Source organism: Capra hircus, chromosome 25, assembly GCF_001704415.2.
Source record: "Capra hircus breed San Clemente chromosome 25, ASM170441v1, whole genome shotgun sequence".
NCBI lineage: Eukaryota > Metazoa > Chordata > Mammalia > Artiodactyla > Bovidae > Capra > Capra hircus.
The window spans coordinates 4,051,612-4,075,237 of record NC_030832.1 but is presented as its reverse complement, the minus strand read 5'-3'; the positions used below and the strand labels follow the sequence as shown (position 1 = coordinate 4,075,237).

The 23,626-nt window shown below is 48.7% G+C and overlaps 1 protein-coding gene across 1 annotated transcript in view; it reads left to right on the top strand.

Annotated features, from left to right (window-relative positions):
* The window catches only part of LOC102170015 (ectonucleotide pyrophosphatase/phosphodiesterase family member 7-like), a 36,930-nt gene continuing 19,355 nt past the window's right edge, over window positions 6,052-23,626 (top strand). The window contains exon 1 of the mRNA XM_013974709.2: window positions 6,052-6,313. Coding sequence (XP_013830163.2) covers window positions 6,052-6,313 — 262 coding nt within the window. The remainder of the gene's footprint in view (window positions 6,314-23,626) is intronic.

Sequence of the window (23,626 nt, the reverse complement as noted above, 5' to 3'; positions counted from 1 at the left end):
ATTTCAGATCCTTCTTTGGAATTTCCAGGGCTCAACAACATGTGAAAGATTCCAGAAAGCAAAATAATTTCTGAGTTTTGGAATTTCCCTGAGGATAGTCCAAACCTGTGAAAATTTCACAGGAATTCGCCCCAAACCCATACAATGGACAACACTAAGAGGGAACTGTAAACCTATAGACTCTGAGGGACTACAATGTGCCAGTGCAGGTCCATCAAGTAGAACAAATGCACCACTCGGTGGGGATGTTGGGCGTGGGGGACGCGGTGCATTCGTGGAGCAGCGAGCATATGGGAAATCTCTGTCCCTTCCTCCTAATTTTGCTGGGAGCCTAAAACTGCTCTAAAAATGTTGTCTTCAAAGAAAATTTTCATAAAAGTTTCAAACAAAAAGGACATTGAGGACATAAGTTGGCTCTGAGTTGGATCCTAGGAACTCATAGATCTTCATCAGATGGGATCTGTGTACTCGACAAGCTCACAAAAATCATGGGCTATTTCTATAGCACCCAAAACTTAGTAACTTTGAACCACAACCATTTATTATCTCTTGTGATTCTGTGAGTTGGCTGCATTTCCTCTGCTGGTTTTATCGGGGCTCACTTGTAGCTGGAGGTCCAGCTGGGCTGGAAGGTCAATAATGGCCTCACAGATGTGATTGGCAGATGGTGCTGCTAGTGGCCGGGAACTTGGTTTTTCTTCATGTGCCCTCTCATCCTCCAGAGCCCGTCTCCACCTGGCCCCTTGAGCAGGAGAGTCAGGGCTTACTTGATGCTGCCTGCCGCGAGAGCAAAAATAAGGGAAGCTTGAAGGTTCTCAAGACACAGGACCAAACATCAGACACCATCAGTTCAGCTGCGTTCTGTTGATCAAAGCAAGTCATAGGCCAGTGCAGGTTCAAGAAGAGGGAAATAAACTCCACCTCTTAATGAAGAATTTGCAATCAGAGTACAAAAAGGCATTTCTGGGGGTTTGCACTCACCTTTGGAAAATACCTAACACACCCACACACTCCTTTATGTGCAACCATCCCTCCAGGTACATCTGTTGCCAGCCAGACCCTGAACTGGACAGTACTCGATGGAAGAAAGAGATGAGAGTGTCCTGCATGCCAGCTCTCCTCTTGCTTGACTTCAGCCCCACTGTAAGCAGACCCCATCAGAGTTTACATCCCTTGAGAAGCATTGTAATTGATCTTTGGATCAGTAGGTAAGTATTTGAATCTGCAGCAACAGCCTGCCCATAGTAAACAGTTCAGCCCATGCTAGGTTTTTCCCTGCTGCTAAATCAAGCTGAGAGAACCACAGTGTGGTTTTATATCCAAAGAAATGTTCAAAGTCCCAATCATCAACAGGTTTAACAGGATACATCTCCTAATCCTTTCCTTTCATCACAGATATCTCTCTCTCTCTCTTTTTTTTTCTTCAGCCTACCACCCTCCCTTCTATTGAGATTTTCATCTCTTCCTACCATAGTCACATGGCTCTGGTGGGGTTCGCAAAGAGCTGGACAGGACTGAAGCAGCTTAGCACACATGTTCCATGTTCTTACTTGACTCCACCCTCCCCCACCCCCTCACTTCCCAGCCCCCATGCAGTTGATTGGTCCAGGAATGGCAATCTGACTCAAACAGGCCAATCAGAGTTCTTCCCTCAGGTTTCTTTTTCCTAGCTGGAACTGGGAAAATACAGCCATCCTCTGTGATGACAGGAACTATGGAGTGAGACAAAGAGGAACTCCTGTGGCCACACTCCTCACTTTTGGAGAAAGCCAGTCAAGAGGAAACTGAGGTGATATGCAGACAAAGTCAGACACAGAGATGGGGCGAGAGATCTGGGGTGTGAGTCCCTGGAGCCAAGCTGCGACCCTGCCTTTCTGCAGAGTGACTTCCGCGACCTGGGAAATTACAGCCAGAAAGGCCGCATGCAGATGCCACGTCTGCAGCCCATGGGCACCAACTGCTCTGGACCTACATACACCCCAGGCTGAAACTCCCCACAGTGGCCTTCTTCCCTGCCTCAAGTCACTTCCCCACTCCCCCGTGGGTGCTCCCTGGGGATGGGCCCAAATAAGCCACTTGCACTCCCATCCTTGTTTCAGGATCTGCTTTGAGGGAAAACGAAACTAAAGCATGGTCCCTTTTCTTACCTACCCTAGTAAGAGGTAGGTTTTTGTCATTTGCAACCAAGAGTTCTGACCATTACCTTCTGCTGGGATGATTCCTAAAATGCGTTTGGAAATTTCCTCATCTCCATTCCAGTGACTATGTCATAAATATGTTTTTTTCTTAACAAAGTTTAATGGGATAAAGTTTCACAAAATGCACTGCACTTCTGTACAAATTCCCAGTGACTGATACAAATGTCATGCAAAAGAAGGTAAGGGTCAAAGATAGCTCTACTGGGCTAGCAAAAAAGAATCTAGTCCAAGATGGCATGGGTGGGAGATGTTTCCAGAACTGGAGGGCCCTCAAGCCTGCATGACCCACAGCTGAGTGCTAGAACAGCTTGAAAACACAGTGGCCAGGACGAGATTTGCCCTCTCCTCCATATCTCATCCTCCACCACATCCAAACTGCTCAATAGATATTTGCTAAAACAGATGATGGACTTACACCTTCCAAACCAGAGCTCAACAAAGAGAAAGCAAGATATCAGCGCTGTGACAATAAGCATCACAGTGGCCGCCATTAGAATTCTCTCTAGCCAGCCTCCTCCACCAGTCTCTGCTGAATGCACCAAAGGTTGCACGTTGGGGAAGACTCAGGAGACATAGTGGGTTGTTGCATGACTGCTGGCTGTTTTGTATGTGTTTTCTGTATTTCCAGAATGTTAAGATGTCTGTGGATTGTTCCTAAAAGGGCCTAAATGATTAACAAACAATTCTCAAAGGGCCAAACTACTTAGTACAAATATTTCACATTTCCTCCAAGAATCTACTCAAGGTTCTCTTTGAACCCAAGAACGCCTGGCCTGGGACAGTCCTGATCCCAGCGTCAACAGCAGCTCTCCCCCAGGCCTGGCTTTCCCAGAGCAGCATACGTTGCTCTTTGCCACCAAGGATATCCAGGGACACAAACTAAAGATAATGATGCTTTATTGGCCCTCAGTCATCTGTCCTTTCCATGTGCTGGAAGGAGTGCCAAGTCCAATTTGTCCAAGCACAGAATAGCATCATTGGCATCATTAGATCAGATATGGAAGCTATCAGTGGCAATTCATTATTGTATAAAAAGTAAACAACATTTAACCAGTACTTAACCAGTACTAAGGACCAATGTAAGTGCTTTACCTGCTGCATTAACAGGGTAGACTGTTATACCACAGTAACAAATTATCCCAAAATCTCAGTGGCTTGGCAACAGAGGCTGACCTCTCACATCGCACATCCACCATGGGTTAGCTTGGGACTATGATCTGTTTGATCACTCAGAAACCCAGCACGATGGAAATTCTGGCATCTCAACCCAAGGCTTCCACAGTTCCTGTGGCAGCAACTGACAGGGTGAGGCGGTTATGCACCAGTCCTTGAGAGCTTCAGGCTGGAAGCCGTACACGTGGCTTCCACGCAAAACACAAGGGCCATGATTACAAGGGGGATGGAGAGTGGCGGGGGTGTGGGTTGGGGCAGGTAGATATCCCATGAGCAGTAAGCAATCATGTCAACATACATCATTTCGTTGGCGGCTCATGACTTCAGGAAATATATCATTATTCCTTTTGTACGGAGAAGGGAAGAGAGGCACAGAGAGGTGATAATATTTTCCCCAGGTGTAAAATGTAAGCCCAGAGCAGAGCTGTGAGCCCAGCCTGCAGGCTGCAAAACACTCTCAGCTGCTTCGCTGCACACTCATCACAAAATTCTATAAAATTCCACCCTAGAGCAAAACACCATGCTAATTAATAAGAGGCCAAGTTACGCAAATACAGAGTGGAGCTCTCCTGATGCTCCACCTCCTCACCCCAAAAACTCAACCTAAGCAAATACCTGGATCAAAATTCTCAGGCAGTTTCAGGAAGAGGGAAATGGGTCACCTCATCTGGGTCTGGTATCCTGCCTGCAGTCCACCCACATCAAGACAAAAACCTTCTGAAAACTTCACCCGAAAACCTGGGCAGACTGTCGCCTCCTGTCACTGGGAAGTCCACCGGTGACAGCTTTATACAGCTCACAGACCCTTCAAAGCAGAAGAGGTAAATGCCATCCCTGTACTTGTAGAAAGTGGCCACAGGCAGCTCGGTTAGGAGAGGGCTGTCACATCCAGATGAGCGCCCGAAGTTAGATGTTACCAACAGGCTAACTCCTCCCAGCCTGCAAAACCCAAATCTAGCGCCACCTCCTCCAGGGAGCCCCTCTCTGTCTGGCTTCCCCAGGTGAGGACCCTCTCCCTGTGCTCCCAGCCCCAATGAGCACCTGTGGCAGGATTCCCCTTTACGTGTCTGCCTGTCCCCTGGACTCTGAGCCACACAGGCAAACTCTGCATCTAAGCTTGTGTGTAGCTGTCACCTAGCATATATCACGTGCGTTCTCAGTCACCGAGTCATGTCCGACGCTTTGCAACCCTATGGACTGTAACCCGCCAGGCTCCTCTGTCCATGGGATTTTTCCAGACAAGAATCCTGGAGTGGGTTGCCATTTCCTCCTCCAGGGGCTCCTCCTGACCCAGGGACTGAGCCCACGTCTTCTGCACCTCCCGCACTGGCAGGCGGATTCCTTGTCACTGACTCACTGCGGGAGCCCATAGAACATGGAACGTGCTCAGTAAATGTGCGGTGCAGGGATAGATGCTTAAGCCTGTTCACAGCCATTTGCTCCCTTGGGGAATTTTATATCCCTGTGTGCACCAAACATGTAGCCAAGTATTAAAAGGACAGTCACAGCCTCACTTCTGCTGGGTGGCCTTGGAGAGGTTCTATAGCCTCTCTGAGCTGCTTATTCAGCTACAAAGTAAAAACTGCCTCATAGATATGTTGTACAAATTAAATGGAAAGTGGGGAGTATTCAAACAAAAGCTCATATGCAAATGTTCACAGCAGCACTATTCACGACAGCCAAAACGTGGAAGCCAAATGCCCATCAGCTGGTGAACGGATGTATAAAATATGGAGCATCCACACGATGGAATATTGTTCGGCCATAAATGGAGTGAGGTACTGATGCATGCCACTGAGCCACGAAAGAACCTTGAAGACGCGGTGCTCGGCAAAAGAAGCCAGACACGGAAGCTCAGGTGCTGTATGACTCCACTTACATGAAGCGTCCAGAATAAGCAAATGCAGACAGACAGAAAGCAGATTAGTGGCTGCGGGCCTGGGGGAAGGGAGGAATGAGAAGAGACCGCTGACGTGCATGGATGAAAACAGCCTGAAACTAGAGACTGGTGAATGCGAATGGCCTAAAGGTCAGCCCTGTGAATGTCGCTGAGACTGTCCACTTTCAAGTGGTTAGAATGGTAACCTTTATCTTTTGTGTATCGGACCACAGTGATTTTTTTTTTTTAATTCTTATGGGTAATGTTCAACTTAATAATCTTTCTAGAATTTCAAAAAACAAATATTAAATGGGATAGAACAGATGATGTACGTACAGTTCCCAGACCTCGTGGGCACGCAATCCGCAGTGGCTGTTTTCATAAGGAACAGTCATTTGCTCTCCCTATAAAAACAGGCTATATCGAGTAAAGGAAAGCACCAACCTAATTTGTTCTCCAAATGTTCGCAACAGTGGAATCTGTACGAGCCCAAGCCATCTCGCGTGGCTGGCCTCTTCCCATCACGGTAAGATGCGGGCACTCCTGAGCACTTTCACCATTCCAGAGCGCACGGGGCCGGGGCATTAAGCACATCAGGTGTGCAACCCCCACCACCACCCGCCTCCAGAGCTCTTCCATCATGTCAGACCTGTGCCATCTCATTAGGTTCCGGGTGTTCTGATCCACAATAGAGCTGGGGCAGAATTATCAATGTGGACTTTGCTCAACCGCAGATAAAACAAGGCAGAAAGCGGGAGCAGGCTGTGACCCCGGCGGGGAGAGCGTGGGAGGCGCTGGGACATGACAGGGCCCCAGGCCCTCGCGCTGCTGCTGCTGCTGCTGCTGCCCGTCCTGCTGGGCTGGGCCGGCGGCCACCCCGTCCCCAGGACGAAGAGCTTCCACAAGCTGCTGCTCATCTCCTTCGACGGCTTCCGCTGGGACTATGACCAGGACGTGGACACCCCCAACATGGACCGCCTGGCCCAGGAGGGGGTCAAGGCCAAGTACCTCACGCCGCCCTTCGTGACCATGACCTCCCCATCCCACTTCACCACCATCTCGGGTAAGCTCTGCCCTGCAGCCAAGCCACTGTGCCAGCAGAAGCCTGGCGTCCGCCGTTCCCTGAAATAGAGAGCAGCTTCTCTGGCACCTCTGGGGAAACTGAGGCAGCCCACACGACCTGGGATCACTTCCCTGGAGGAAGTGCTAGCTTAGCATGCCTAGGGATACACAGAGTTGTTTCTAGAACCCATGGCCTGCAGACAGGATGGGGACCACAGCTGCAGACTCCCCGATACCCTAGGCCCACCCTACCCTCCATCCTGCCTTTCATATCATGGCCGGTGATCTTGTATACAGTAAATCATTAAAAGAGTTTTATTGAGAATAATAAAATATTAAAGCCTAAAGTAATCAGTTAGATCAGGTAGGTCCCCTGCTTAATGCTGGTACACTGGAGGGACATGTATGATCTTTGAAGAGAAGTTAAATCTTGTCTTTCAATGACCCAGAAGGTCCCCATGGCCTGGCCCCTGACCTGCTCACTCCGAGCCTCTCTCATCTCTCTTCCTCTCACAAGCTTCCCTCCAGATCATGAAGGCCCCCTGCACGTGCCTCCAACCAGCCCCTACCTGCCTCGGGGTCTTGCCCAAGCTGGCCCCTCCAGCTCACCTGGGGCATGCGGGTCACTGGGAGAGACAGACATCAGAACAGTAAACACACGCATAAATGTCATTACAAGCCAGAGAGGCACCAAGACGGAAGAAGGCAGCAAGGGCAGAGGGACTTGACATCAGAGAGACAGGAAAGGGCTCCTGGAGGAAGGTGAGCTGCCCGTGAAGGAGATGTTGGGGGACTTTTTGGCCGTCTGGTGGCTGAGACTCAGTGCTCCCAAAGCAAAAGGCCTGGCTTCATCCCTCATCAGGGAATTAGATACACATGCTGCGACTGAGAGCTTGTATGCCGCAATTAAAGATCCCCATGCTGCAAGGAAGATCAGAGATCCCATGTCCTTCCCTGGTGGCTCAGTGGTAAAAAGTCTGCCGGCCAATGCAGGAGACACGGGTTCAATCCTGGGTCCAGGAAGATCCCCCAGGCCGCAAAGCAGCTAAGCCCGTGCACCACAACTACTGAGCCTGTGCTCCAGAGTCAGGGGCCGCAACTCCTGCGCCCACATGCTGCAACTATTAAAGCCCGTGTGCTCCAGAGCCCGTGCGCCACAGCAAGGAAAGCCACCACAATGAGCAGCCTGCGTAGCAGTGAAGACTCACCACAACCAAACATAAATAAATAAAAAGAAAGAGACCTCGGGAGTCCAGAGGCAGGAAAAGTGTTCCAGGCAGAGGGAACAGCATGTACGAGGTCTCTGTGACAAGAAGGAACGTGATGGATCCAGAATGCCAGTTGCCACTAAGCAAAGAGATTCCAGTCTAAAGAGGCAGGGGAGGAGGCAGTCAGGATGCGAAGGGCTCCCCCATAATTAGACTAACAGTTAGCTTCCATTTCAAATGTGAGCCTGATGTCAGGCTCTGTGCCACGGGCTTTGCCTCAGGTATCTGCAGGACAACAGTGCAAAGCAAGTTTTCTCATCCACAGGTGAGAAAACAACAACTCCACAAGGCTGAGTAACTGACCAGCCACGTGGTCAGAAAGTGGGGAGGGAGAAGCCAGACTAGGAACCAGGGTGGCCCTGGACACGGAGCTGGTTCTGCTCGTTCTGAACTGGGAATCGGCAGACCCCTCTCGCAGGGCAGGAGGGGCGCTAGTAATGTGAACCTCACACACACACACACACACCCAGAGAACCACTTGCTAGGGTCCAAGGGCAGCTCTGGGAACCTCTAACATGATGGGCAAACTGCTGGTGCCTTTTTGCTGGGACTTCCACCCAACTCTCAAAGGGACCCTTGAATCAGAAACTCGAAAAATAAAGCTAAGCAACCACTCAGAGGGAGATTTGCTGAGAGGGATTTTCCTACATGTAAACTCTTCCAGACGCAAGTCATTCGGGAACCATTAGTACCAGGAAGCAGGAACGAAAGAGCACTTTTCTCTACTCCCCAGCGGCATTAACTTCATAACGCTTAAAGATCTCCCATGGGCAGATTCTGGGTCCTTGAGCGCTGAGAATACAAGGGGCACAAAATATTGTAAGGCATGCTCACCTTTTACTGATCCCCAGAAGTCTTTTGATGAGATGATACACACGGTGAGAGAAAATTTTTTTTAATTACAAAATCATGCCAACACTACTGCCAGCAGGAAATGGAAAACTTACAGCTTCAGTGGAGGGTAATTTGCAACATCTCATACATTACAAACACACAAACTTTCTTATTTGGCAATTCTACTTGTAGGACTCTATCCTACCATTACTAATTTGCTTGGTGGAAAATGACGCACATACAAAGTTATTCATTACATTAGTTTGCAACAGTGAAAGAAAATAGAAACAACCTATCCATCCAGAGGGGAGTGGCTAAATAAAATACTGGACATGCATAGAATGGCATACTCTGTCACCTTTAAAAGAAAAACTGAGAGGGGTTTCCACCGCGGTCCAGTGGCTGGGACTCTGTACTGCCACTGCAAGGGGCACAGGTTCAATCCCTGGTCAGGGAACTAAGTATCCCACAGGCTGCGCAGCATAGCCAAAAATATTCTTTTTTTTTTTTTAACCAAGAAAAACTGAGGAAGTTTTTTGTGTCTGGTAGGAAGTTATCTCCAAGATGGATTAAGTGACAAAAGCAAGATGCAAAGAATATGTGTAGCATGCATATGTGTGTGCATATGTGTGTGTATACGTGCATATAGTTGCCTATAGATGCACAGAGAACCTCTAAAGAAATAAACAAGGAATTGGTAACACTGATTCCTCCAGGAAGGGGACAGAGTGGAAGGGAGACTTTGGATTGTACATTCAGTGTACCTTTTGGATCTTGGACCATGTGTATGTATTGCCTATAAAGTACTATAGGTCTATAAAATGCCTATATGCATAAATTCACCACTTTATAGAAAAAAGCATGTTCTTCTATCCTTCTTATTTATAACCAACCTGCCACTTATTGAGGTGGTGAACAAGTCACTGCCTTAAAACAGGTTTTGCAGCCTCAGCACTGTTGGCATTTGGGACCAGACGGTCCTCTGTGGTGGGGACGGTCCTGTGCAGGGTGGGATGTTGGGCAGACTCCTGGTGTGCATCATCTAGGTGCCAGGAGTGTCTCTTCCTCCCCGACAACCAAGAATGTCTCAGACATTGCCCAATACCCGCTGGGGGACAAACTGGCCCTCAGCTGAAAACCCCTGTCTTAAGTGACTTAACCACAACCTGGCTTACAAAAATGCCCAGCAAGTACCACAGTCACCATATCCTTCAATTCTCATAGCAGTGATAAAAAGTCAGAGCAGATGAGATATCCAAGACCCATGAATGCACAAATCTTTCCTGAGGTCCCACAGCAGACCTTCTGCTGAGTGGCAAAGCAGGACTTGAACTCAGCCCTGGATGGTCCCTGACACTGGTCTTCTCTCCCTACCTTTAGCACACCTACAGCCGTTTGGTGTTCTTCCTTCTAATTAAGTCAGTCAGTCAGTCAGTTCAGTCGCTCAGTGGTGCCCAACTCTTTGCGACCCCATGAATCACAGCACGCCAGGCCTCCCTGTCCATCACCAACTCCCGGAGTTCACTCAGACTTACATCCATCGAGTCCATGATGCCATCCAGCCATCTCATCCTCTGTCGTCCCCTTCTCCTCCTGCCCCTAATCCCTCTCAGCATCAGAGTCTTCCAATGAGTCAACTCTTCACATGAGGTAGTCATCCCAAACACCTTTGAATGTTGCACATACTCAGAGCTTCCGGGCAGCAGGGAGACAGCCTGAATATGTCGTATTAATGACACAGAGGCCACCCTGGACCCAGCAAAAGCACCAGCATCTGTCTTCATGAGCTGAGCTCAAGCCGACCTCTCTCTGACTCCACTGTGGAAAAGGATCACCCGTAATAGAAAAAAATAATGGATAAAAATTGGTGTTGCCAGCACCCGAAGACCTCTTCAGATTCCAGGGGGTAGGCCTGACACAAAGTATGATGAAAGGGGCTCTCTGGGCCCAACGACTAATTAACTGGAGTTCTTACAAACACCTCAGGGCCAGTTAAGTCAGGAGAGGGGTGGGGAGACGACGCCGCTGTCCTGCTGCTCAGCTCAGCTGCGCCGGCGGTTGCTCCCACATGGGCTCCACGGAGCCCAGAAAGGCAAGCAACCACTCCTCCAAGCTTCCCAGACAGAGGCCAAGAGATTAGAGACCAGGCGGTCCCAGGCAAGGAGTGCGGCAGGGAGAGGCCGTGGCCCAGCCGTGAGACGTAGCTGACTTGTCTGGTGAGGTCGGGACTCTGAGCAGCACGGCCTCCTCGTGCCTGGAGCTGTCAGGTGTGTGGTATCTGGGCCCTCATCCCAGACCTAGGATCCCTCATCAGTTGTCCTGATGCTGGTGGAGAAAGTCTTCCTGGAGAGTTTGTTAGGACTGTATTCATCCTGTCAACTGACGAATACTGTTGGAGCATCCCTGTGGAGCCGAGCAGGGTAGACAACGGCCAGCTTCCCACTAACGTGTCTCCAGAGTCTGGCCCTCTTTGCAGGGCTTGACGCACACAGTCCCAGGCTCCCGCCCACTCTGTTCCCAAACTCCACACATCTTTTGGGAGGTTTCGCTTCCTTCTCACTGGAACTCCACCAGAGTCAAGGACAAGGAGCCCCCTCCTTGGCGATCCTTCTGCCTCTGGGCTTCCTTTCTCGGGGAATCAGACAGGAGAGATTTGTTCTTACTCCCGTGTGTCCCCCTCAAACCTTTCTCTACAGCCCAACTCCTCCGTGGCTCCCATAAGAGGCTTATGTGAAACCCCAAAGCCAAAAGGAGTCTCTGATTTCTCCACTTTCTCCCACGGGATCCTTTCCTCGGGACATGAAAACAGAAATCCTGACTGCTTGAATGAAGGGAAGACTAAAGGAGAGAAGTTTTTTGTTTTTTTCTTTAATATTTATTTGACTGCGTCGGGTCTCAGTTGCAGCATGTGGGATCTTTGATACTCACTGAGGCATTGCAGGATCTTTTGTGGCAGCATGTGAACTCTTGGACGTGGCATGTGGGACCTAGTTCCCTAACCAGGGATTGAACTCAGGCCCCCTGAGCTGGGTGCATGGAGCCTTAGCCACTGGACCACCAGGCAAGCCCCAGGAGAGAGGATTTTAAAAACAAAGTTGGCTATTAATTTAAAATATCCCACCTCATTATCACTCCACGTCAGAAGATCTTTGCATCCTTACAAAGTGTGTGTTTTTCCTCCAAGTATTTCCGCCCAGCACTGCCTGCAAGTGGGACTTCTGGGCAGGATGGAGGCTTCTAAGACCTGGGTAACATTCTTCCTCTAGTCCTGCAGGGCCGGGCACTGGGCAGGGCTGCATGTTGATCAAGCTGCTTCCCTCTCTCATTGGAAGGGCTATTACTTCCTCCAAGGTAGTTTTGTTCTTTCCATCTGGATCCACCCTGCTCCTTTCATCAACCCCCACCTCCTTGAACACACACACACACACCCAGTGGTCTTGGCCACAGCACCTAACCATTCCTTTAAATGGAATGCCACATAGGTTTTCTATGGCTGCATAACAGCCACACAAACTTAGCAGCTTAGGACTGCTGCTGCTACTGCTGCTAAGTCGCTTCAGTAGTATCCGACTCTGTGCGACCCCATAGATAGCAGTCCATCAGGCTACCCCGTCCCTGGGATTCTCCAGGCAAAAACACTGGACTGGGTTGCCATTTCCTTCTCCAATGCACAAAAGTGAAAAGTGAAAGTGAAGTCGCTCAGTTGTGTCTGACTCTTGGCGACCCCATGGACTGCAGCCCACCAGGCTCCTCCATCCATGGGATTTTCCAGGCAAGAACACTGGAGTGGGGTGCCATCGCCTTGGACAACACCCATTTATTTTCTCTCAGGTCCCGCGGTCAGGACTCTGAGCACAGTTGACTTTAGTCCTCTGCTCAGGATCTCACAAGGCTGCAGTCAAGGTGCCAGCTGGGGTGGTCTCATCTGAGGCGCGGGGTCCTCTCCCAAGGTTATGCAATTGTTACAAGACTTCCCTTCCCCGCAGCTGCAGAACCCAGGCAGCTTGCTCCTTCAAGGCCAGTAGGAGAAGATCGCCTCCGGACTCTCTGCTAAGAGCGCACCTGCTGAGGTCAGGCCCAGCAAGGATAATCACCTCTGGATTAACTCAGAGTCAACTGGTTAGGGCCTTCAGTTATCTCTGCAAAATCCCTTCAACTTTTCCAAGTCCACTGGTTAGAAGCCAGGCACAAGTCCCACCCATGAGCAAGGGAAGGGAATTCTACAAGCGTGTATATCTGGGGCATCCATCCCGAGGCCATCTTAATTCTGCCTATCATGAGTAGGTCATGGTTGGGGCTCAGACAACCAGGGTTGGCGGGGGGGGGGAAGCATCGGTCTTTGTGGAAAGGTGACAGGTAATAGGGGATGGTGCCCCAGCATGGAGCCCCAGAAAGCCCCAGAATTATAGTCTAATCCCTAATGCCAAAGGGGACACTGACTGACCATGGAGGCTGGACTACCCCATGTCACAGTCCCCACAACCACAGGAGACCCTCTCTGTTGCTTAGACAAAAGTGATGATGATGATAGTGATTCTGAAGCAGGAGGAAGACATCTAATTTGAAAGTACATATACTAATCTCCTAGGGCTGTCATAAAAAAGCACCACCAAACCATGTGGCTTAAAACAACAGAAACTTATTGCTTCATGGCTCTAGAGGCCAGAAGTTTGAAATTAAGGAGTCAGTAGAATAATAAAGCTATGGTTTGTTTCCAGTAGTCTTGTACATACATGAGAGTTGGACCATAAAGAAGACTGAGAGCCAAAGAATTGATACTTTCAAACTATGGTGCTGGAGAAGACTTGAGAGTCCCTTGGTCTGCTAGGAGATCAAGCCAGTCCATCCTAAAGGAAATCAACCCTGGATATTGACTGGAAGGACTGATGCTGAGCTGAAGCTCCAATATTTTGGCCACCTGATGCAAAGAGCCAGCTCACTGGGAATGACCCTCATGCTGGGAAAGGTTGAAGGCAAAAACAGAAGGGGGACGGCTGCAGATGAGGTGGTTAGATATAGCATCACCAACTCAATGAACATGAATTTGAGCAAACTGGGTGATAGTGAAGGACAGGCATGCTGCAGCCCATAGGGTCGCAGAGAGTCAGACACAACTTCGCAACCGAACAACGATCAAGAGCGATACTCTCTGAAAGCTGTAGGAATCCTCTGTCTCCTCCAAGCTTCTCGTGGTTTTCCCATGATCTTTGGCATTCCTTGACTTGTAGTTACACCCCTCCAGCCCTCCATCCAGCCTGTGGAGTTCTTCCTACGTCTCTGTCTTCACATGGCTGTCTTATTAGGACACCAGTCACCTGGACTAGGGGCATACCCTCTTCTCTAATGACCTCACCTCTGCAATGACCATTTCCAAATAAAGTCACATTCTGAAGCTCTGAGGTTTAGGACTTCAAAATATCTTTTTTGAGGAGCACAGTTCAAACCCATATTCCCAAGATTGACTCTCCCGGCACCAGTTTGCTTCTTAGAACCAATCTCTGTGGCCAGGGGGATGGAATGATGCTAATCACGTGCCCACATCCAGGTCAGGGTGGGGAATGGCAAGCCTGACACAAACCATGTCACCCATGGGGGACTAATGGGTCCCAGGTGGAAAGTCATGGACTGTCATCAGAGAAGCAACAGAAGAAGGACTGGCATGAACCTCAGGGATGTACCACCCAGCCTGGCCCCATGGTGTGGGGATGTGTGGTTGCAGTCGGTGACCCAAGACCGAGTCGCAAGAAATCCCAACTCCGTCCATGGGTCTGTCCACAAGGCAGGAGTGCCCAGTGGATTCAGTGACCACATCTCCCAGCTCTGTCCCTCTGTGTCCCTGAACTCTGTCATAGTTTCCCTCAGACCGTGCTGAAATGAAAAGCCATCCTCTGGGGGCAAGCAGCTCATTTCGCTAGTTTAAATCACACAATTCCCTCTCTCTCTCCAGAAGCCTGTACTTACTGCTCCATCACTGGTAATGACAATGAACATTTTCTGCAATCTCAGTTTTTATTGCAAAGTGATTGAGGACCAGCAAGATTAAGTTATGCTGCTGAAACTAAGGAAATCCCGCCAAGCAAATAGTGGGTGGATAGGAAGTCTTATGAAAGCATGCATTTCCTCCCCCAAGGAACTGACTGAAAATAAGAAGCTAACACCACCACATTTCAGATGAAAGCCACAATACTGTAATCTGACAATTTTAGATCTAGTCAAATGGATACGGCCCGGGGGCGAAAGAAGATGCTCTATAATGAGATGAAAGTGAAAAAGTGGAAGTGTTAGTCTCTCAGTCATGGATAACTCTTGGCGACCCCATAGACATTAGCCCGCCAGACTCCTCTGTCCATGGAATTCTCCAGGAAAGAATACTGGAGTGGGCAGCTGTTCCCTTCTCCAGGGGATCTTCCTGACCCAAGGACTGAACCCAGGTCCCCTGCATTGCAGGCAGTTTCTTTACTGTCTAAACCACCAGGGAATGAAGGTCTAGAATAAAGCACGTAAGGTCCGCACAGTTCCACATTTCCTCTTTTCTTGAAAGGACACACAACAGCATTCTTAGGGCCTCTGGCAGCCAGGATAAAAAGTCTCTCTCAGTCCCAGAAGCACCAGGGCAACCCCAAAACTGGAGCAAACACTTATGGCTTTGTGGACTCTGTGCTGCACAATTTTGAGGGGGTTGTTTTCATTAATATTATATGGATGGTGCCCCCTGGAAGTGTGCAAGGCACCACTTGCACAAATGAGCAATCACATGCTATCCCAACATCAACCTATGAGTAAATATTCCTCATTGATACGCAGTCAATCGTGAGTCCACCTCTCCTTCATGAGGCAAAGCAAAAAAGTGTGGCCAAAGGCACTTGGATGATTTCTTTTGTGTGTGTGTGTGTGTGTGTGTGTGTGTGTGTGTGTGTGTGTGTGTGTGTGTGCCAAGTCTTTGCTGAGGCATGTAGTTCTCTGCACAGGGATTGAACCCAGGCGCCCTGCATTGGTAGCGCAGAATCTTAACCACTAGATCACCAGGAAAGTCCCCACTTGGATGGTCTTTAAGACTTGATCAGGGTTTCTCATTGTCCTGCTATTGATATTTGAGGCTAGATCACTGTTTGTCTTGGGGGGTGGCCTGTCCTGTGCATTGTAGAGGGTTTAGCAGCATCCCTCTACTCACTAGATTCCAGCAGCATCCCTCTCCTAGTGCCTGATGTTCCTTAGGAGGTAAAACCACCCCCTCATTGAGAACCCCTGAACTAGAAGTGTAATATGCAAATCACATGTAAATCAGAGACCTGAAGGTCATATACGTGACACTGTAGCCAGTGGACAAAAAAGACCGAATGAAAGAGGTAGGAGAGGTAGGGAAAGAGAAAGGAAATCAAATTCCTGCTGCCGGTAACAACACAAGCCCAGCAGATGTTGCTGGAAACCCAGTCAGATGATGCCATAAACCATCATCAGCTCCCATCCTGCTCCCCTGGAAACAACACTCTGACGAAAACGTCCTGAAAGCCAACAAAACCCACAAACATGAAGACGCAAAGCAAAGAAAACCACAGACTGAGATAGAAAAGCTGTCCCTCCAACACCAGGCATTTCCACAAGAGGATAAAAGTGGGACTCATGGGGAAAAAACTACAGATAAAGGATGGCTGGGAAAACAAGGCATTTCCTAACTTTTCATTGTGGAAATTTCCAACTTGCAGAAAAAGTAGAGAGAATCTCACAATGAAGCTCTGTGTACCCAGCACCGAGCTGCAAAAATGTGTCCACATTCCGCCTCACCTGTCCTCCACTGTCCCCACCCAAGGCCCTGTCTTTCCCCCTTCCTTCTTTCCTTCCTTGAATCTTTTAAAGCAAGTTTCAGACATCAAGTCACTGCATGCATGACACATTGGCGTGCCATTCTATCCTAAGCATTTGGTTTGTAGCTACAAAGCTTCCACTTCATATTTAACAGATTTGACATGAAGAAACTAGAATCCTTGCAGGTAGAGAAGAGATCTGATTGTCACCATACAGTTTATCCTACTAGAGCTTCTCAAATTTGAACGTGTATATGAGTCATCTGCGCTTCCCAGGTGGCTCAGTGGTAAAGAACACGCCTGCCAGTTCAGGAGACAGTTTCAATCCCTGGGTCAAGAAGACTCCCCAGAGAAGTAAATGGCAACCCACTCCAGTACTCTTGCCTGGGAAATCCCATGGTCAGAGGAGCCTGGCAGGCTACAGCCCCTGGGGTCGCAAAGAGTCAGACATGACTTAGCAACTACACAACAACAAGCTCCCAGATGCTCCCAGTGCCGCAGATCCATGCTTCACACAGAGGAAGTGAAGTCGCTCAGTCGTGTCCAACTCTTTGCGACCCCATGGACTGTAGCCTATCAGACTCATCCGTCCATGGGATTTTCCAGGCAAGAGTGCTGGAGTCAATTGCCATTTCCTTCTCCAGGGGATCTTCCAGACCCAGGAATTGAACTCAGGTCTCCTGCATTGCAGGCAGATGCTTCACCATCTGAGCCCGAAGGGTTAACCCAAAACACCAGAGCAGTGAAGCAAAAAATCATGACTGCTCGGGATCCCAAGGCCTTGAGTGAGAGAAGAAGCTGGGACCACTTGAGACTGAGGACTCAGGTGTATTGGTTACCTGCGGCTGCTGTAACAAAGAACTGTAAACTGGGTTGCTTAAAGCAACAGAAAGTCTGGAAGCCAGAAGTCCAAAATCAGGGTGCCAACGGGCCAGGCCCTCTCCAGAGGCTCTGAAGGAGAAGGCTTCCTTGCTTCTTCCACTTCTACTGGCTGCCTGCACTGCTGGTGTGTGGCCACATCACTCCAGTCTCTGCCTCTGTGGTCACGTTGCTTCCTCCTCTTCTATCTGCGCCTTCTTCTCTTCTGCCTCTCATAAGGACACTTGCTCTTGCATTTAGAGCCTATGCAGATTGTTTTTGTTGTTCAGTCGCTAAGTCCTGCCCAACTCTTTTCAACACCATGGACTGTTCCATGCAGTCTTCCCTGTCCTTGGCTATCTGCCAGAGTTTGCTCAAACTCAAGTCCACTGAATCAGTGATGCCCTCCAACCATCTCATCCTCTGTTGTCCCCTTCTCCTCCTGCCCTCAATCTCTCCCAGCACCAGGGTCTTTTCCAGTGAGTTGGCTCTTCCCATTAGGTGGCCAAAGTATTGTAGCTTCAGCATCAGTCCTTTCAATGAATATTCAGGGTTGATTTCCTTTAGAATTGGCTACTTTGAGCTCTTTGCTGTCCAAGGGACTCTCAAGAGTCTTCTCCAGCACCACAAGTTGAAAGCATCAGCTTTTTGGTGCTCAGCCTTCTTTATGGTCCAACTTTCCCATCCGTACATGACTACTGGAAAAACCATAGATTTGACTACACAGACCTTTACTGACAAAGTAATATCTCTGCTTTCTAATATGCTGTCTAGGTTTGTCATAGCTTCCCTTTCAAGGAGCATGCATCTTTTTAATTTTGTGGCTGCAGTTCACCATGCACAGTGATTTTGGAGCCCAAGAAAAGAAAATCTGCCATTCTTTCCACTCTTTACATATCTATTTGCCATGAAGTGATGGGGCCAGATGCCATGATCTCAGTTTTTTGAATCTCCTCATCTCAAAATCCTGAACTGAATTACATCTGCAAAAACCCCATTCCCAAATAAGGCAGCACACCTAGGTTCTGAGAATAAGAATATGGACGTATCCTTGAGGAAGAGTGGGGGGGGGGGACCATTCAGGCCACTCCACCAGTATGAAGGGAAAATGAATTGAGAAAAAATGCAAAACAGAGGACAGATCCCATTTCTGTGACAGTGGCCGGTAAGGCAGGCCAAGAGTAGAACTGGGTGCTAACAGGGTTCCCAGACAGAACGCAAGTGCAGCTGTCCACTGCCAGCTTCTTGAAGAGAGAATGTTTCTGTTTCTGACAGAGGATGAACGGAAGAGGTGGGGAGTGAGAAAGCTGTTCTCTGCTGGCCTAGTTACTGAGGAATCGTGCCTCTGCCTTCGGGCCATTCTCAAGTCCTGTTCAGGGATAGAATGATTTATTGATGGTCATAATTAAAAAGCAATGCCAAAAAAGAAGCAGTCAGCACTTTTCATCTGCACTTACACATGAGAAAGAGCAGTTTACTAAAATGGACGCTAGGGTCTTACTTCCCCGTCCAGAAAAAGGGCTGCCATTGTGGGGTGCCCTGCTGGGGTCAAGCTTCATGACTGCAGCAGGAGTTGATGAGGTTTTAAATTTTGAATGGTACACTGAGCCACCTGTTCTTGTCCCCAGCAATTTTATTACAGGTCCAGTGGATCATCCATGTGGCACTCTGAGTGTGTAGACTTCGGTTGAGTGTAGTTTTGAGCCCCACTGCGGGTTGTTTATCCACCAGGGTCTTGGCTGTAGGTCTGACTGAGCTTGTCTGCTCCAGACTGGAGCATGGGTTGATTTAAGGTGGTTGATTGACTTCATTTAAAGGCTGTTCTTCCTCACTGATTTCATAACAGCTGGTTAAGAAGACCTTTCTTCTTTGGTTTGGGGAAAGTGAACTTAATGAAGTACTGGACCCCACAAATCGGGAGGAAAATGAAGATATGTTTATAGCTTAATATGGTAGGTTGGTTCAAAGGAATTACTGACTGACACACAGTAGGTCCTTAAAGTGAAAGTCGCTCAGTCATGTACGACTCTACGCAACCTCATGGACTATACAGTCCATGGAATTCTCTAGGCCAGAACACTGGAGTGGGTAGCCTTTCCCTTCTCCAAGGGATCTTCCCAACCCAGGTCTCCCACATTGCAGGCGGATTCTTTACCAGCCGAGCCACAAGGGAAGCCCAAGAATACTGGAGTGGGTAGCCTATCCCTTCTCCAGGAGATCTCCCCTACCCAGGAATCAAACCGGGGTCTCCTACATTGCAGGCAGATTCTTTACCAACTGAGCTATCCAGGGAAGCCCAGTAGGTCCTTAAAATATCGTTAATAAATGAATGCATGACAAAGTATGTCTATGCCCATATAATCTATTGACAGATAGTTACTGTTGCATCTGAAAATTTATGGTAGGAATTGAGCAAATGTTTGGGGGCATGCGTGTATGATGAATCCCTACAGCTGTGTCCGACTCTTTGCAACTGTAGCCTGCCAGTCTCCTCTGTCCAGGGGATTCTCCAGGCAAGAATACTGGAGTGGGTTGCCATGCCCTCCTCCAGGGGATTTTCCTGACCCAGGGATTGAACTCACGTCTCTTATGTCTCCTGCATTGGCAGGAGCGTTCCTCACCACTAGCGCCACCTGGGAAGCCCCCTGGGGGGCAGCGGGATGCTCTTATTGAATATATTAAGTTATGCATTTTATTTTAATTCCACTGAAGGTTTATTTTATAGGTTTATTTAGTGATTTTAACTATTCTTTATAGGCTTATTTTCATCCCACTACAGTAATTTTTTTTCCCAAATTGAGTTTGGACTAAATCAAGGTCTGCTTCCTACTTGTCCAGTTAGTACTGGCCGTCTATGATTGGGGCAGAGGGTGGGAGGGAATTTGTTCAATTAAATCCAACAGACATTTGTTGACTGCCTACTGTGGGCAAAGGTCTATGCTTTGTGCCAGGGAGACACCAAAATGAATGAGGCACAGCCCTACTCTCAACCACATCAGGGAGTAACAGCTGTAAGAAACAGAAATCTATTCATACTAGCACAAGGAAAAGGACCGCAAGGCGAGGCTCTTCATGGGCAAAGTCGTGATCATGGGAACCAAATTAGAGGCAACTGGGAAATAGAAACTGCAGTTACAGAAACCAAACTTCCTCCTCTGGCTCTCAGAAGCCCTGTGGTCTCTCATCTGCCCCTTGGGCTTTCTTGCCTCTGCTTCCCTCACTTGTGACCACCTTTCTCTTTTCACTCCTGGTTCATCGTGGGAGACAGCAGAGCCTACCACCAGCTGATTCATTACTGTGTCTTTGGTTCAAATTTTAAGAAAAAGAGAATTGGGTTTCTGGCCAACCAACTGAACAAAGGGAGGAGACTTGGGGCAAACACAGTATACCTTGACATGTCTGTTAGCTGGGCCTATTAGTAGAGGAATTCCAAGAAAAAAAAAATAGCTGTGAGTATTAGAAGCACCCAGAACACATTCTATTTTTAACTCTCTCCCGCCCCCTAGAGTATAAATACCATGAGACAGTCTACCACAGTACTTGGTTCAAAATATCTGAGAAGGGGAGAAAAGAAGGGATAGAATTCAACTCTGGTTTCCTAAACCATATTTGAGAAAGAAATAGATACACATCAGCCCCTGAGAACCAGGCGAAGGAGTTGAATGTAGCTGGGTTCGCTCCGAGACCTGAAACGCTCAGCTGGGTGACTTACCTGCACCTTGCCGCAACTGATACAGTGTGGGAGTCTGCACTGTACCCTAATTAGAGTGTAATCAGCAAGCAGCAGGAATCCCATTCACTAGATGAGCTCATCCTACTTCCTGTTTCACGTGCATAATTACCTTCCTCGCCCGACACTGAAATGACAGCGATGACAGACTCTCAGAATGATGGAGCCTGGAAGGCCCTTGGAAACCATTAACCCCGCTCATTCTACAGACAGGAAAACTGAGGTCTGGAGAGAGATCAAGGGCTCACAAGCCCAGCCATCCGCCCCCCACGCACACACACTCCGCTTGTGCAGCATCGTGGGAAACCAGCAGGCTCTGGAAGTCTAGGCACAGACAGACAACGGCGTTTGCTGCCTTCACGCAGTATTCCCAGCCAGGCCCTCCCAATTGTCTCCAGAGAGTGTGCGTGCTCAGTCGCTCAGTCATATCCAACGCTGCGACCCCATGGACTGTAGCCCGCCAGACTCCTCTGCCCATAGGAGTCTCCAGGCAAGAATACTGGAGCAGGTTGCCATTTCCTACTCCAGGAGATCTTCCAAATCCAGGGATTGAACCTGCATCTCTGTGTCTCCTGCATTAGCAGGTGGATTCTTTTCAACTGCGACACCTGGGAAGCCCCAGAGTATAAAGCAGAGAAAATGCAATTCAAGTAAAACCGGGGTGGCTGCTGCCGGCAGCCGCGTGTTTCCTAGCTTCCCCTCTCCTCCGTCCTCTTTTGCTCACGTTCCATAATTGGCCTTTGACCAGGGTAAAGAGGCTTGAGCAGCGAGAAGGAGGAACCTACAGGGCAATGGAAACCTCCGCTGGGTGATGAGTGGTCCCCACCCACTGGTTGGGTTGCCTTTAAGTGTCAGGGTGGGAATAACCCAGCCACTGCAGAGCTGATTCCCTTTGTACAATTACTTGGAATGAGCCATGCCACAGAATGGAAGGGTCATCCTCCCTGAGCTCATTTTAGGTTAGTTGTTTGAAACTCAGGTAATATTATTTTGAGGAGGAAATGGATGCTATGATTGGTTAGCCTACTTAACTGATGTTCCAGGGCATGGAAGCCAGAATTTGTAGGGTGTAGGAGGAGACAAGTTTCTGTGCCTGCAGTGTGTGTGTGTGCATGCTAAGTCGCTTCAGTCGTGTCCGACTCTATGGACCCTAGCCCGCCAGGTTCCTCTGTCCATGGGATTTTCCAGGCAAGAATACTGAAGTGGATTGCTGGGCTCTCCTCCAGGGAAATCTTCCGGACCCAGGGATCAACCCACGTCTCTTGCATCTCCTGCACTGACTTCCTCCAGTCCCTCCTCCCATGTCCTCCTCGTGGCTCTAGACACCCCACCCCCACATTTCCCCAGATACCAGAATGATCCAGGGTCCGAGGGCTCCCTGGTCCCTTAGGGAAGAGGGTGTGGGGCTATAGTCAACCCAGATTTTGGAGCAAGGGGCAGTCTGCTGGAACAAATCCACATGCCCGTGTGAAGGACTAACAATCCCTGAACCAGTGGTTCCAACATGTCAGTGTGCACGCAAACCACCCAGAGAGGTTGTTAAAATGCAGACTCCTGGCCCCCACCCACAGCTCTATGTTCAGCAAGGATTAGAGTGGGGACCAAGGAATCTGTGTTTTTAACAAGCAACTCAATTGCTTCGAACGTTGATGGTAGTCAATACCGTGGAAAAACACTAGAATGGGTGAAATGGTAGGCATTCGTAATTCCACGTGATTTGCTCTTTCCTGGGTGAAGAGTCACATAGAACAGGATTCAGGATATTATAGGTTTCTTAAAAAAATAAAGGCAAAAGAGAGCTCCCTGGGTGTCTATGTCTGTGTTTCCATGTCGTCTGCTGCGATGACATGGCTCAGTCGTCAGGAAGCTGTAACAAGAGGGCTCCTGGTAGATTTCAGAAGCCTTCCATTATTTATTTGTGAGGCTCCAAAGATTCTTGCCCATGCGACCTCTACCTGCTCCTAACAGAGTAATCTCACTCATGGTATTCACAGGCTGCAAAGCTCAACATCGTCAGGCATTCGGGAAATGCAATTCAGAACCACAGTGAGTTACTCACACCTGCTAGGCTGGACACCCACTCAAGTATTCTTGCCTGGAGAATCCCAGGGATGGGGGAGCCCAGTGGGCTGCCGTCTATGGGGTCGCACAGAGTCGGACACGACTGAAGCGACTTAGCAGCAGCAGCAGCTAGGCTGGACATAATCAAAAAGAGGAAAACAGCAAGTGTTGAACATTGCTAATCGACAGTAAAATGATGCAGCCACTGTGGAAAATAGCTTGGTAGTTCCTCAAAAAGTTAAACATAGAGTTGTCATATGACCCAGCAATTGTACTCCTATGTATTTACCCAAGAGAATTGAGAGCAGGGACTCAAACAGATACTTGTACATGAATGTTCATAGCAGCATTATTCACAGCAGCCAGAAAGTGGAATCAACTCAAATGTCTACCAACTGATGGATGGATGAATAAACAAATTCTGGTCTATCCAGACAATGGAATATTACGCAGCCGTAAAAAGGAATGGAGTATACATCCATGCTACAGTGGGGTGAAGCCAGGAAACATGAAGCTCAGCGAAAGAAACCACAAAACACCACAGACTGAATGAGTCCATTTCTATGATAGAAAGCAGATTAGTGGCCACCAGGAGGTGTGGAGTGGAGCGCTGCAGAGTGACTGCTAATAGGCAGAGTCCCTTTCAGGCGTGATGAAAATGTACTAGAACCAGAAAGAGGTCCTGGTTGCACAACACCGTGAATGCACTAAATGCTGCAGAACTGGTCACTTTAAAATGTTAATAGTTTTATGTCACTGCT